The sequence below is a fragment of the Xenopus laevis genome, chromosome 3S (assembly GCF_017654675.1).
Source record: "Xenopus laevis strain J_2021 chromosome 3S, Xenopus_laevis_v10.1, whole genome shotgun sequence".
Lineage (NCBI taxonomy): Eukaryota > Metazoa > Chordata > Amphibia > Anura > Pipidae > Xenopus > Xenopus laevis.
The window spans coordinates 33,448,136-33,462,538 of NC_054376.1; the positions used below are offsets into that span (position 1 = coordinate 33,448,136).

The 14,403-nt window shown below is 38.1% G+C and overlaps 1 protein-coding gene across 1 annotated transcript in view; it reads left to right on the forward strand.

The window, feature by feature from the left end:
- Positions 1-1,285: 1,285 nt before the first annotated feature.
- unc5d.S (unc-5 netrin receptor D S homeolog) overlaps positions 1,286-14,403 on the forward strand; it is a 301,388-nt gene continuing 288,270 nt past the window's right edge. The window contains exon 1 of the mRNA XM_041587754.1: positions 1,286-1,389. Within this exon, the coding sequence (XP_041443688.1) occupies positions 1,286-1,389 (104 nt within the window). The remainder of the gene's footprint in view (positions 1,390-14,403) is intronic.

A 14,403-nucleotide genomic window follows, 5' to 3' on the forward strand; every position in this document is an offset into this window, starting at 1 on the left:
ATATATATATATTATTATATGCATGAATTTAGTTATCTTCCATTCATTGCTAAGCAAAACTCCAAGCTTCTCCAAAGAGTCAAAGGGGAAATGTAATAAAATTTGCAAAGAGAACACATTTGCACACAAATAAGAATAAAAAATTGTATGTGGCAAAATGTAATATTCTTCATTAGGCTTTTATTGCATTGCAAATCTTAATTGTGCATTGCGAACCTGCTTGAGGGTGGCAAAACTTTTGGAGCAAACGTAACAACTTTTTCAGTAAGAAGTTTTATTGCATACACTGCGCACTATCGCAAACTAGAAAATTGTCAATCGCTAGCCTACTGCCGCGTGTGGGACAAATTGTTCTCAAAAGCAAAATTTTTCACTTTGCAAACATTTTTTCACATTGTGAATGACTTGGGAACAATTTTTGCATTAGCGACCAATATTACATCCCCAAATTACAATTGTAAATTTGCACTTTGTACAGACCGCATACATTTGTAAACTGTTAGTTCACATAATTGATCAATAGTGATGGGCTATCCTGACCCGTTTACCCAAAAATAAGTGAAACAATGAATTCGCCAAAATACATTGAAGTCTACAGGCGCCAATTTTTTTTTTTTTTTTTTGCGTGACAAATTTTTCACCCATTGGGGTCTATGCTCATAATTTTTGTGGCAACAAACACTGCAAAAAATTTCGCTTATCACTAATGTTCAATGAAAACATGATATGACTTAAAGGGCATGTAAAGGCAAAAAAATAATATCCCATTTTTACTTTCTTTAATGAAAAAGAAACCTATCTCCAATATACTTTAATTAAAAAATGTGTACTTTTTTATAAGAAACCTGACTGTATTCAGTGAAATTCTCCCTTCATTTACTGCTGTGGATAGGAATTGTCAGATGGTCCCTAACTGCTGAGCAGGGAAACAATCATACTTATGAACAGCAGGGGGAGCCCCCACCTTACTTCCCAGCCATGCAGAACTCAGGCAGCTTTGTTTATGACGATCCCTAAGCAGCCCAGACCACACTGAGCATGTGCACAGTCTTAGTCTTGCAAAGATGTTTAACAGAGTTACAAGATGGTGACCCCCTGTAGCCAACTTTGAAAGCATAAATTATTTGTTTGATCAGGCTTGTGGTGCAGTAAGTTCATGTTTATATTTAGTATACAAAATACAGCATTTCTAGCCTTATTCTATTTTAGACTTTACATGCCCTTTAACAGGGATGCTAATTTGGCAACATCTCTTTCCTTACGGTGCTATAGCTCATGGAGAGCCATGGCCTGCTCCTCTACTTCCACTCAGTATAGTCTAAGGAGCGACTTCTCCATCCCAACTCTCCCATCTGTTGTAGATCCTATTCCAGCCAATGTTTTCAAACTGTAAGGGGCAGATTTATCAAGGTCGAAGTGAATTCGAGGGAATTTTCTAAGTAAAAAAATTTGAAGTAATTTTTGGATACTTTGACCATTGAATAGGATACTACGACTTCGAATTTACTTCGACTTCGATTCAAAGTAAAAATCATTCGACTATTCGACCATTCGATAATCGAAGTACTCTCTATTTAAAAAAACTTTTACTTCAATACTTCGCCAACTTAAACCTGCCAAAGTGCTATGTTAGCCAATGGGGACCTGCCAGAGCATATTTCTAAGTTTTTCGATTTCGGAGGAAAATCTTACGATCGTACTACAATCGGAATAAGATCATACGATGAATAAAATCCTCCAACTTCGAATTTGAATGTTGGAGGATTCTATTCGATGGTCGAATTTCAAAGTGTTTTCCACTTCAAAATTTGACCCTTGATAAATCTGGTCCTAAGTGTTCCAAGGATCATCTTCTTTGCCTTTAGGTGGACTTTGCACCTATTTTATCCTCCATGCCCTTAAGGAAACAAATTACAGCTTCAAACAGTTTCAAGTTTAAATATATAATTATATTTGAGGAACCTGTCATTGGCAAGGTCAGCTTTATTTATAGTGCAGGAAAATAAAATGTTTTAGACATTCATGAAAATATCATTGCATCTGTATCAGCTGAAAAAACTCACTCATTCCTAATAATGCCTATATATGATGGTTTTAACTGGAATTTATAGTCCAAGAACTTTTTCACATGTGTCTGTTGTAAAGGAAAGGTCTTCTTATTTTGCGCATGGACATGACTAGCGATGGGCGATTAAATTTGCCAGACACAAGTTTGCGGTGAATTTCCGTGTTTTGTCACAAGCAAATTAATTCACGAAATTGCCGTGACAATTCTATGGTGAAAAATCTGCTGCATCAAAAAAAAAAACAATCTGATGCGTGTCAAAATTATTCGGACGCCCATTGACTTTTATGCATTCAGACCAAATAGTTGCACATATTAAATTTCGCTTGCATCAAAATTGACATGCGCCAAAATTATTTTTTGTTTCGTGAATTTTTTGTCGTTTCACGTGACATTCGCAATTTTTTGCACAGATTCGCCAATCACTAGACGTATGATGTATCTGTATTCTTAGGCACTTTGATTTGCCAAGTTAAAGCACTGTACAGTATCTTGAGACTGGCAGGATAAAATGAAGGAAAATGCATTTGATTTGTTTGTATTTTATCCTGTTTAAATATTTATTTTTTTCTAGCTTTTACCACTTGAAAGCAAAAGAAAAATGTATTAAAAACAATATAAATAAAAGGATTTCAATAAAGGGGTATGGGAAGAACGTAATGTTTCAAAACTACAAGGACAAATAATATTTGTTTTTATTGTTACTTTTCAATTGCAGCATCCATAGTTATTAATTGTAAATATCCAAAAACTGGCTTCTACCCCCTTTATCTCTTGCCAGAACCATTTTTCTCATTTTCTCCATGATGTGTTGTAATTTGAGAAACATATACCCTACTGGGCTGGAGTAGAAGATGATAAAAGGGCCCCTGGCAATGTGGGGAGGCTGAGACTTCTGAGAAGGGAAAACTTGCATATATGCTGATCCAACCTAATCATGAGTAAGCTGCAACCTTTCTGTGTAGGCAGAGATGTTCTTATGCACTAGCATGGCTGAGTTTTGTCATGAAATACACTTCGGAATTGTGTAGCAACTAAGCTTTATAATACAAGTATATAGGTTTCTAACATATGCCACAAGAGAGGTTTATTGCTTATTGTAAAGCAGAACAATGCACTGCAAAGCCACTTAAATGCAAAAACATAAATGGAATTTTCATTTCACCAAGATTCAACAGTTCATTTATAGGCCATGTAGGAATAGCAAGTACCTTACATTTCACAGAGTATGCTTTTTATTTATGTTATGGACATCATCCAGGGGACTTAAGAGTGTGTCCTTTAGCAGAGCATTCCAAGAGTCTCCCTGAATAGAAAGCCTCATAAGTTTAACCTTGCTGTTGAATTGCTGATAGGTGCCTATTGTAATGCTATGTGTTCCCAGTGTCTGAATTATATCACAGTGAATGGGAACCAAGACACAGATACATATTCCTTAAACATCTCTCTGAGAAGGTAGAGAATCACATAGTTACCTGTGATATTAATGACACTTTTTAAATGGAGTGTAACCCGTGTATTGGGGATGAATGAATCCATACGTTGGCTCCTAAATGTAGAACTGAAGTCGTCTGTGCACTTTACATCAGTACAAATGTGTTTATGTTCTTAAAGCAAATAATCTATGCGGCTGGCAAGAAATTTACAGGGTGCCAGCAATGTAGATTGTTTGTTTCCCCATTCCATTCAATATATGAATGGCAAAACATGGTGGCAAAACATGGTGGCAAAACATGGTGGCAAAACATGGTTCCAAAACAGCCATGGCCAACTGTATAGAATAGGTTAAGGGCATAGAAGCAGAACCATTGTAAATATGAGATGTGACCTTTTTTCTAGATAATCGAAGCAAGAATCTGAAATGAATGTTTCTTTTCATCCTTTATTTGAGAAAAGCCATGCTGCCTATAGTAAGCAGAGCAACCAATATATTAATTATTATACATCCACCAGTGCCCCAGATACAAGGAAAAAATAGAAAGCCTTGTTTGCCCCTGGATACTGGTTAACTTAAAGCTAAAGTGCTCGGTCTACTTATCAAACCCCCATAAAATCAATTAGCTCCAGATTTTTGGCATATTTTTTTCATAATAGTTTTTAATTGTTTTTGTCAGTGAGTAAAATGCTAAATATTTTAAAAATAACATAAAGTGGGGAACGGGTGGGGAACAGGTGGGGAAGGAGGGCATGGGTGGTAATAAAGTATAGTGAAAGAAAAAATGATTTAAAAATAAAAGGGATGAGCCAGACCATGTTTATACCTTTGGGGTCTTAAACTGGGGTGGGTCCATAAAGGAGTGATATGTCTCCAATTCTTTGACAAGGATCCATCTGATCCATCTTTAAGAGAATAAAGTAAATTGATCGAAGAGGCAATAGATGGTTCCTCAAAATGGTAAAGCTCTTGGTTTTTTGTAAGCCATTCCCTGGCAGTGGGGGAGGTTGTGTTTTCCAGTGTAGTAAAATAAATAATTCTCCAGCATTTAAAAGGAAGGGCTCAACTGTGGTGAGAAACTGAGAAAAGGTTTATTTAGGTGGAACAACTATAAGCTGATTCATTTGGAATTAGGATTTATTTTGAGAGTTTGATAATCTAGTCCCAGTAAGGTTGGATTTTGAGACAATCCTAAAATATTTAAAGCAAGGAGCCATGTGCTTCTAGACAGCACTAGGACAGGTGAGTTTTTAGTTTATAGTTGAACTTTTGTATTGTAAAGTATCTAGAGCTTCAGAACATGTTATTTTTTTAGTGATGTTTAACTGTTCCACCTTCAGTTTCAGATGAAAAAGCCATGATAAAACTAAGTAGGTATCCATTTTGGTTTCAAGTTACTGTAGATTTTAGATAAAGCACATTGTGGAGGTTCATCTACAAAGATGTTCAAATGGTTATAAGGATCGTTCAAAAACTATTTTTGACATTATTTTACCCGGACTCCTGTTTTTCTTCTTAGTACTATTGAACCATTAAAGGTCTCTTGACATGATTTTTATTAGAAATATTTCTCACTTCTCATTATGCTCTGCCATTCTCTTGTAACATCTCAGGCTACAGAGTTTTGAATTGTGATTGACCCACTGGACAGGGTAAGATTCAGTTGCCCCTAAGTAACTACATATGCTTTCAGTGGTGGGAGCCAGGGATACCATCAGGGGGGACAGAGGGAAGTGTTGTCCTGGGCTCGGAGGGTTTTAGGGCTTAAGGGGTGCATGGCCATGCTGCACTTACTTGATTAACCAGGCCCCCCGGCTGTCACAGAGCTGCTGACTTTGTAAGGGAGGGCGGTAGCACAGAGATTGCATCTTCTGTTCATTCTCTTCCATTATTGGTCACAAAAGTTAAGTCCCGGTTGGATAGCTGAGGTTGGAACTTCCCCTCCAGCTCATCCAATCCCCATGCGGCTTGACCGGGACTTAAAATTCTATGAATAAGGGAAGAGATTGCTGTTGGCAGCTCACTAACAGCAGGGGGCCCTGCTATTAAAGTAAGTGCAACAAGACAAGGCCCCCCTAAAGTTAACCCAGTGGTCCCTGTTATTGTATGGGGGAACCCTGACCATCAATGTTATATAACATGTGGGGGGCCCTGATCACCAATTTTCTTTTTACCGTGTGGGGGTCCTAGCCACCAATGTTTTTTTTATGGGGGGGCCCTGTCCACCAATATTACTTTTATGGGGGTGCCCTGACCACCAATGTTCTTTTTTTTATTAACATGTGGGGGACCCTTGCCTCCAATGTTTTTTTTATTACTGTGGGGTAGGTGGATCTGTGGGTGGGTCTTGTGGTGGGGTCAGCGTGGCCCAGGGGGCCCAGGAAATTTTGTTATGTGGGGCCCTGTGATTTCTGATGGCAGCCCTGCTGGGATCTATAGAACAGCCACTGGCTATTTCTGGGTTGCATTACAGCTGCCTAAGGCAGACAAAAGATGGGTGACTAATCCCATTGCTTTCATCCATATTATCTTGAAACCTGCTACACTATGATCACTTTGAGCAATGATCATGTGATATGATTGGTCAGCTTGTTGCTCTAAACTGAAAATCCTGTCGCCCAAATTGCCTTTTCTTGGCTGGACATCCTTCACATCTCCTTTTGCAACCTGAGTTTTTCACTGTGTGGCTAGCTCGGTGCAGCTTTCTAACTTCTGTAAATTTCAAAAATTACAGTTTGCAAGATTCTAAACTGGAGTTGTAGTTTGCAGCTGTTGGCATGTCTCATCACATTTCTGAGGCCTATAGTAGTACTGAAACTTGAAGATAGGCCATTATGTTCTATCTGCACCGTGCAGCAGAAGGCTTGTCTTATGTCTTTACATCAGATACACCGCTATCCATTAAAAAGCTGCCTGCTGTTATTTTAACTAGATAACAGCAAAATAAGGGTCATAACCAAGAAGGTTCCTGTTTATTCTGTGCTCTCCACATTTGTGTTAAACTTCCTTGTAGATATGGTAGGTGATTCACCATTTTGATTTTCATTAGAATCGTACCCATCTTTGCCAGCTATTTTCACGCGGCATCTCAAATTCTGTCTAGTTAAGAACATGTGTGATTCTGCAAAATGCTTGTTTGAAGTCTCTTTGTACCCAGGGCCCCTGCAATGCAGTATTCTGTGAATGGCTCAGTAGAATCAGAAAAGATATAAATCAGTCTCAGATACTGATTCCCAAAATCAGTGTGTTGTTATTTACCCAGAGGTAGCACAGTCATGGCCAATGTCAGGAGTAAGCAGCCTTTGATGCTCTGCCTATTGGGTTTGTTTTGGAGTCTAAAAAAGAGGCCAGTGTAGATACTAATAATGAAATAACTGAATCTCCAAACAAACGTATATTGACACTGCTACAGTGTTTTTGTGTCAAGCTAATCCACTGATCTAAGACATAATTATTCATGTACTGAACCTGCACAGTTTTTCAATTCCTATAATCCATGTATTAACATATACGCATGGCTATAAATTACACCTAGCAAATATTTAATGTGTATGAATTGCATACATTCATTAATCACATCTGCTGCTTATAGTGTTGCAAATTTAGATTTAAATTGGTGCAGTGCATGCAAGGTACATACCCAATTACACTTGCCACTGGCCATATCAATAAAGAGAGATGAATAATGGCAAGGATAATTAAAGGGGTATTGGGCCCTAGGTGCTTATATAACCCAGAGGGACCCATATATAAAATGTAGGTGTATGGACTCTAACACAAAGGTGTTTTTTTTTTTTTTACATGCTGAGAGTGAAAAACGCATTTATTTATATGTGTTTCTAAACTTGACTAAAGCTGGCCATAGACGCAAAGATCCGATCGTACAAATCAACGTACGATCGGACTTTCCCATCTCCCGACCCTCCACTAACCATTCAGATCAAAGTCTTTACCATTCCGATCAAATAACAGATCACCCAATGTTCTGCCCCTGACAGCAATCGTACGATACTTATGTCTGACAACACTAGTGACAGTCTCCCACTGAAAATCGTACGATCGGCAATACAAGCAGAGATATTATCGGCAGGCGACAGAAATTTTCTAACCTGTCCGATCGGCCAAACGACCGATCTCCGGCGGACGAAAAATGTCCGGACTCTCCACACACGGTCCGAAAATCGTACGAATCCACGATTCGTACGATCGGATCTTTGCGTCTATGGCCAGCTTTAGTGTGTTTTTGTAGTCCAAATATGTCCAATGTATTGTCTTTTGAACGTGTCTCATGAACAAGAAAATGCATCAAGTTGCATCTTTAAAAAAAACCTGCAAAAAAACCCCATTAATGCCATGAAAAGCAATGTTCATAAGTACAACCAGGCAGGTAATAATGGAATATATTAGTTGATGTGTTTAGGTGCGCTCAAACCTGCCCCTCAAATGCGCGTCAAACATATAAATAAAGTCCACGTGTAAGAGCCCTAAATCAATACATGTATGGAAATGTGTTCCATTGCGTTTCGCTATTCAGGTCTCTCCAGCAGAGCACAGGTTAAGGTTACTTATTGTTTTTTCGCTCCAACAAATACAGTGCTAATGGTGCATCATGCTGATTTTAATTAGTCTTGCTCAGCACCAGAATAGGTGTTGGAAGGGAAGGAAGAAAGGGCTAATGATCTGCACGAGTTTCCCTGTGGATCCTTAACAGCTCCAGCAGTGAAAGGGTTACCATGCACTTTATACCATCAACTATAACAAAGTAACACTACCCACTGGGAAAGTTTGTAGGCAGCTCTATTGTAGTGCTGTGAACAACATCAATCCCATGGCACTGCTGACAGACTGTGAGCCCTGATGCTCTTCCAGCACTGAATAAGCTTGGAATGATGCAGCTCCCAATAAGCAAAATAATTTCAACATAATTTGCACCACCTGCCCTTAGCATGATATACCAATTAAACACATGTTCCTCCAGTTAAACTGAAAAAAACTTATATGTCTTGACAGTATACATAATTATTGTTTATACTGGAAGCACAAGGACGTAAAGTAAATATAACCTGAATAAAGTGACATAAAAAAATCAAACTCAGGCTTCTTTAATGGCGAAAGCAATTAGCTGGTTTCTTCTCCAGCTAATGTTCCCTGCAAGCTGATCAACTTCCAGAAATTGCAGAGCTCTCAACTAGTGATGGGCAAATAAATTCGGCAGGTGCAAATTTGTGGTAAATGTCACTGGCAGCGAATAAATCTGTGAAACTGCAGCAAACATTTGGCAGACGAAAATCCGCTGCGTCAAAAAAATTTCGTCGCGCGGCAGGACAGGCGCGCACATAAAAATTGTTGCCTGTCAAAATTATTCGGACGCCCATTGACTTTAGTGCATTTGGACAAAATTGGTGCGCATCTAAAAATCGTCACGGGCATCAAAATTGAAGTGCATCAAAATAATTTTGATCAATTTGTTTCGCAAATATTTAGCGATGGGACAAATTCACTACTCATGACAACATTAGGTCCCCACAATTGTTCTGGGGTTCATGGGTAAAGAACCCTGATATGTAAACTCTTTGTTCACCATGTACATATTTAAAAGTTAGTGTACAGTACCCGGTCAACCACCCATCCTTCTCTTTCATTATATAAGCAGCTCCAAGAGACCATTTAATGTTCAACCAGCCCACAAGGAGGTCTAAAGAAAGCTTTATAGATAGTTGTCGCTTTCTTTTCCAAATTAAAAGATGCACAAGACAAAACCTAAGCAGCATTCAGCAGAGTTATTGACTAACATTATGTGTCTGGTTAACCAGCTACCAGGCTGATGTAATATGATAAATAAGCCTCCCCATCAAGTTACTTAGCTTTCCTAGAGGTGAAATGTGTCTAAAGTGATTTATTTTCTCACTCTGTGAATCCCCCTCCTTACAATTTCCTATTCACTCTATCATTTTCTTGTATTTTTACATCTAATTACACCTGCAGGCTTCTGCTGACTGTGTGGGATATGAAGAAACCTACAAATTACAGATATTGTTATTATTCCATCATCTCTGTTCTTCCATTACTTGTCTACAGATGGCAGAACAACAGGTTGGCTTGTCTAATGTTGCTGTCCTAGAATACTGCACACATCTCTTCAAATCTATCTTGTAAAAGTGTAAATCTGTTTTTATGACTGAATCTGCTTGAGTCAGACTGACCAAACCTAAATTAGTAAACTTCATTCTGCCTGGATTCAAAACCAAACACATTTGATACCTGCATATTTAATTGTCCAGATGCACCTAATGAATATTACATTTCAAGGTCAACCATCTACCAAGATCTTGACTTTCATTAAAAAGACATGAAAGGGCGTTAACAAGTTTATTTGGTCTAGTTTTGATTGGTTGCTTCATTAAAGAATGGCTTGCTGATTAAACTGTTATTATTATGATCTTCTCATTTACTGTAAGTGCAACCACTTGAACAACTTCAAAACTGTGCTCCAGTAAATCAAAAGCATGAACTCCTCTGTGAAATGTCCTTTGCAAGACTATTATTTTCTTAATTGTCACCATTATTAATAAACCGATAGAATAACTTTCTCCTTCACAGCTTTTATGTGTGAAATCAATAGGAAATGCATCTCCAGTGGAGGAAGCACTTAACACGGCAATAAAACAGAGGACTAAAGGGCTTTAGACAACAGAGGGTGGCAAGTGACTTCCAAAGCAGGAGGATTTAACCCCATTAAACTGATGCACAAAATTCAATAATATGGCGATAGACTAAAGAATCACAAATAGTGATGGGAGAATTTCTCCAGTTTCGCTTCACTGAAAAAATGACGAATTTCCAGCAAAAATCTGCGAAACGCCGTTGACAATTCCGACGCCCATTAAAATTAATGGGCACTTTTAATTGTCGCTGATGTCGGAATTGTCGCTGGTGTCAGAATAGTCGTGATCGTCAAATATATTTTGCAAATGTATTCACTGGCAGCGAACCGTGGAAATTTGCCGCAAATTTGCGCCTGGCGAATAGATTCGCCCATCACTAGTCTTGTGACTTGTGACATTTGTATGCATGTTTTTGTTTTCAATACCATATGCATGTTAAGTCATGTCCTAATCTACAAGACCTACAGTAGATTTCCAATTTCTGAACCATCATCTCCTAAAAATAAGATCTCACCTACATATCATTTATTGTTGAACAATATCATTGCCATCTAGCCATAGCTTCCAAAACAGAACCATTCTGGTCATGTCCTTAAACTACCCACAACATCCCATACCCATAACAGTCCCTACCTCTTGTTTCCAATACATTTGGACTGTTTGAGGGAGGATAGATGCAGCAACAGGTTAGGAGTCCCAGATTTGATTCCCTCTTAAAGGGAATGTAAAGTCTAAAATAGAATAAGGCTAGAAATGCTGTATTTTTGCTGTATTCTGTACTAAATATAAACATGAACTAACTGCACCACAAGCCTAATCAAACAAATAATTTATGCTTTCAAAGTTGGCTACAGGGGGTCACCATCTTATAACTTTGTTAAGCATCTTTGCAAGACTAAGACTGTGCACATGCTCAGTGTGGTCTGGGCTGCTTAGGGATCGTCATAAACAAAGCTGCTTGAGTTCTGCATGGCTGGGAAATAAGGCGGGGGCTCCCCCTGCTGCTCATAAGTATGATTGTTTCCCTGCTCAGCAGTTAGGGACCATCTGACAATTCCTATCCACAGCAGTAAATGAAGGGAGAATTTCACTGCATACAGTCAGGTTTCTTATAAAAACGGTACACATTTTTTAATTAATTTATATTGGAGATAGGTTTCTTTTTCGTTAAAGAAAGTAAAAATGGGATATTGTTTTTTTGCCTTTACATGCCCTTTAATGGCTGGAACTAGATAAACTATTCAATTTCAGTTACATTTTACCAACTCGTTTTGTCAAACTATAATTATTTATGAGATGGTAGGGACATAATTACCATAATTGCCATTCCTAATGTTAGTGAATAGTTAAGACTTTCTAGTTAATACAAGCTGTTTTTAAGTGGTCAGTCTTAAGCAAGTCATACCATGGATTATCATAAGCATGTTCTGAAATTTTCAGAATCATATTTTGTAAGAATAAATAAAACTACTCAACCTAAATGTATATTAGAGATAAGGGGGATAATGAATATGGGGCCACAGTGAACAAATACTTAGAGGCCTATTTATGTGGTATTAGAGCTTTCTGAAACCAAGATTAATCTCTATTTCTCTAAAAACCATGAATGCAATGAAAGTTATTTAAAGATCTAACTACACAAGATATATCCAGCTACAAGCAATATATGCTGGAGTTGCAAAAGGAAGGTAGGAATGCTAATGCACACTTTTTGGAGCTGCCCTGACCTCTCAAGCTTTTGGTCAGCAATCATACATGCTTGCTCCCAGATCCTAGGCAGAGATGTACCAACCTCTCCGGCACGCACGTTGCTTTTCTGGTATGAGGAAACGAAGGAAGCGGTCCCGGACTTCATACTGGAAAGACATTTACTTAATGCGGCCAAAATTCTTATCCCTAGGATGTGGAAATCCTCCACTCCTCCAACTACTAAGAATTGGATAGATAAAGTTAACAAAATCGCCAAGTTTGAGGAACTTTCTACAGTCTCCGGCAATCACTACTCAAAGTTTAGGGACACTTGGCTCCGATGGTTCCTGTATAAAGATTCGTCTGAATACAAACAATTAGTAAGCCCATAACACACTCACTTAATTCCTGAAATAACAACATACATTTACAAGAGACTCCTCTCCTAGACTAGGCATTCCTAGTCCCTTCCCTTTTGACATGATTATCCATTCTTATATCTCTTGTATTGAATTGCTGTGCCTACATAGATTAGTACTTCAAACTATTTGCGGTGGATTTTTATGCTGATGTTAGTGGTCCCAGACTAATACAATGTATTAATGGCATGTACTGCTTTAACTGCACCCCCCCCACACTTTTTCTTTTCTGTACCCCTGGATTTATTTTGCAAATTTAATAAAACAATAATTTACGAAAGTTATTTAAAGATCTGGACGAATGGAAAGTCTAAAATTTCCAGTTTTTTGGACAATTACTAGCAAAAAAAAATCCAAAAATCTCTAAAAGACTGAATGGTTAAAAAGAAGGTCCAATAGGATCAGTGCAGATACCATTGACTTCCATAGGACCTAACTGGTATTACTTTTGGAATTTTGTTTCTTTTTACACTTAATCAATCTCAATCTCGATAGAACATCCCTGGGTACCACACAAAAAGGTGCAGTTTTTTTCACTGAGTGTGTGGGACCCCAAGGGCTGTTGGGCAAACCCAGCAATATTCCTAAAACTGGCATGTGCCACTCTGCCTCCCCTTCTTAAATGGGTCTCTATGACCTAAAGCTATGTATTTAGTAACAGAAAACATGCCTAGCAATGTCATTTTGATCATAGTATGCAAAATCTTGAAATACTATAACCATTTCCAAATGTTAAAAGTAGTGAAAAATTCAACAATTTCCAGTGAAATTTGCGAAATGGCGAAAAATTAGCGAAACGTGAATTTTTACGATTGATTCAATTAAGACATTAGCGTCAATGGGTGACGTCAAAGGGTGGCCAACGGTTTTGACCCGACAGACTTGTCCGATGCGTGTCCAATTTTCGCTGCAGTTTCGCCACTAAAACGCACCTGGTGAATTTATTCGCCCATCACTAATTACAAGCAAAGTGAGTGTTAGAGAATATAGATCTGCCAGTTATTAAGAGATTTGTTATGTGGGTACAATATTAATGAGAGTTACAATCGGAAATCATAGGGATTGCCCCTTTACCACTGCTACAATTCATGGTACAGTGCCATCACACATTCATGCAAGCCTCTCTGTAGTAAGATAATAGATGGAATTTTGATTTATTACTGCTGATCAGGGAATGAGAGGCACTTTGCATTGCTATTACTAGAAGAATATCTGACCCACAGCTTTGAACTCTACACTATTGATCCATGTGCTTGTTTATGAAATTCCTCCTCTATTTTGTTTCATTTTTCCTATGAACATTTGAAATGATATTGACACTTTTATTTTTCAGTTTGCCTTGAAGTATTTCTGATTATTGATTTAAAGTCCCTTAGACTCAGCCTGTTCATTCTCTTATTTTCTTCCTCGCAAAACCACCCAGCCGATTAAGAGTTTGGCCTTTTGGTTATTTTCAATAAATTGTGGCAATGCAGTGGTGGGGTCACTTGGACCACAAAGTCACATGAAAACTGTAAAGAAAATAAATTGTTCTTGATTTAATATACAGTACAGAAACTCGTTTACAGAATGATGATTGAAAGCAAGCATTCTCAGCAGTGTGAAAATGGCTTTTGTTGTGGTCAACTAGTTTAATTCTCTTCATTTCAAGAGGATTGAAGGAACATTTCTAAGACTCAGCTACTTGAACACAAGGATCAGATATTGATGTTTATTCAAAGAAATTGTTGTTTTAGTCAACAACATCCTATTTTACAGGGCTGCAAGTTTAAAAGTAATCCAGAATCTGTTGTACCCTTATCAATTTCACATTCTGGGATGTGTATTAGGGCCTGATGATCGCAAGCAGCATCTGCATACTAAGGATATTAGTCAATTAGATGATGTGCACAGTGCATTGATGCATGAGGAAGGGAAGAGTCATCCTCTTCACTTCCTGCTGTTCAGATTGTATCAAGAGAAAGGTGGCCATACCATGTACAGTATGTCCCATCGCATGGTATCTGTTGTACCCTTATGAATTTCACATTCTGGGATGTGTATTATGGCCTGATGATCCCAAGCAGTATCTGTATACTAAGGATATTAGTCAGTTAGATGATGGGACGGTTTTAAAAATACCATCTGTTG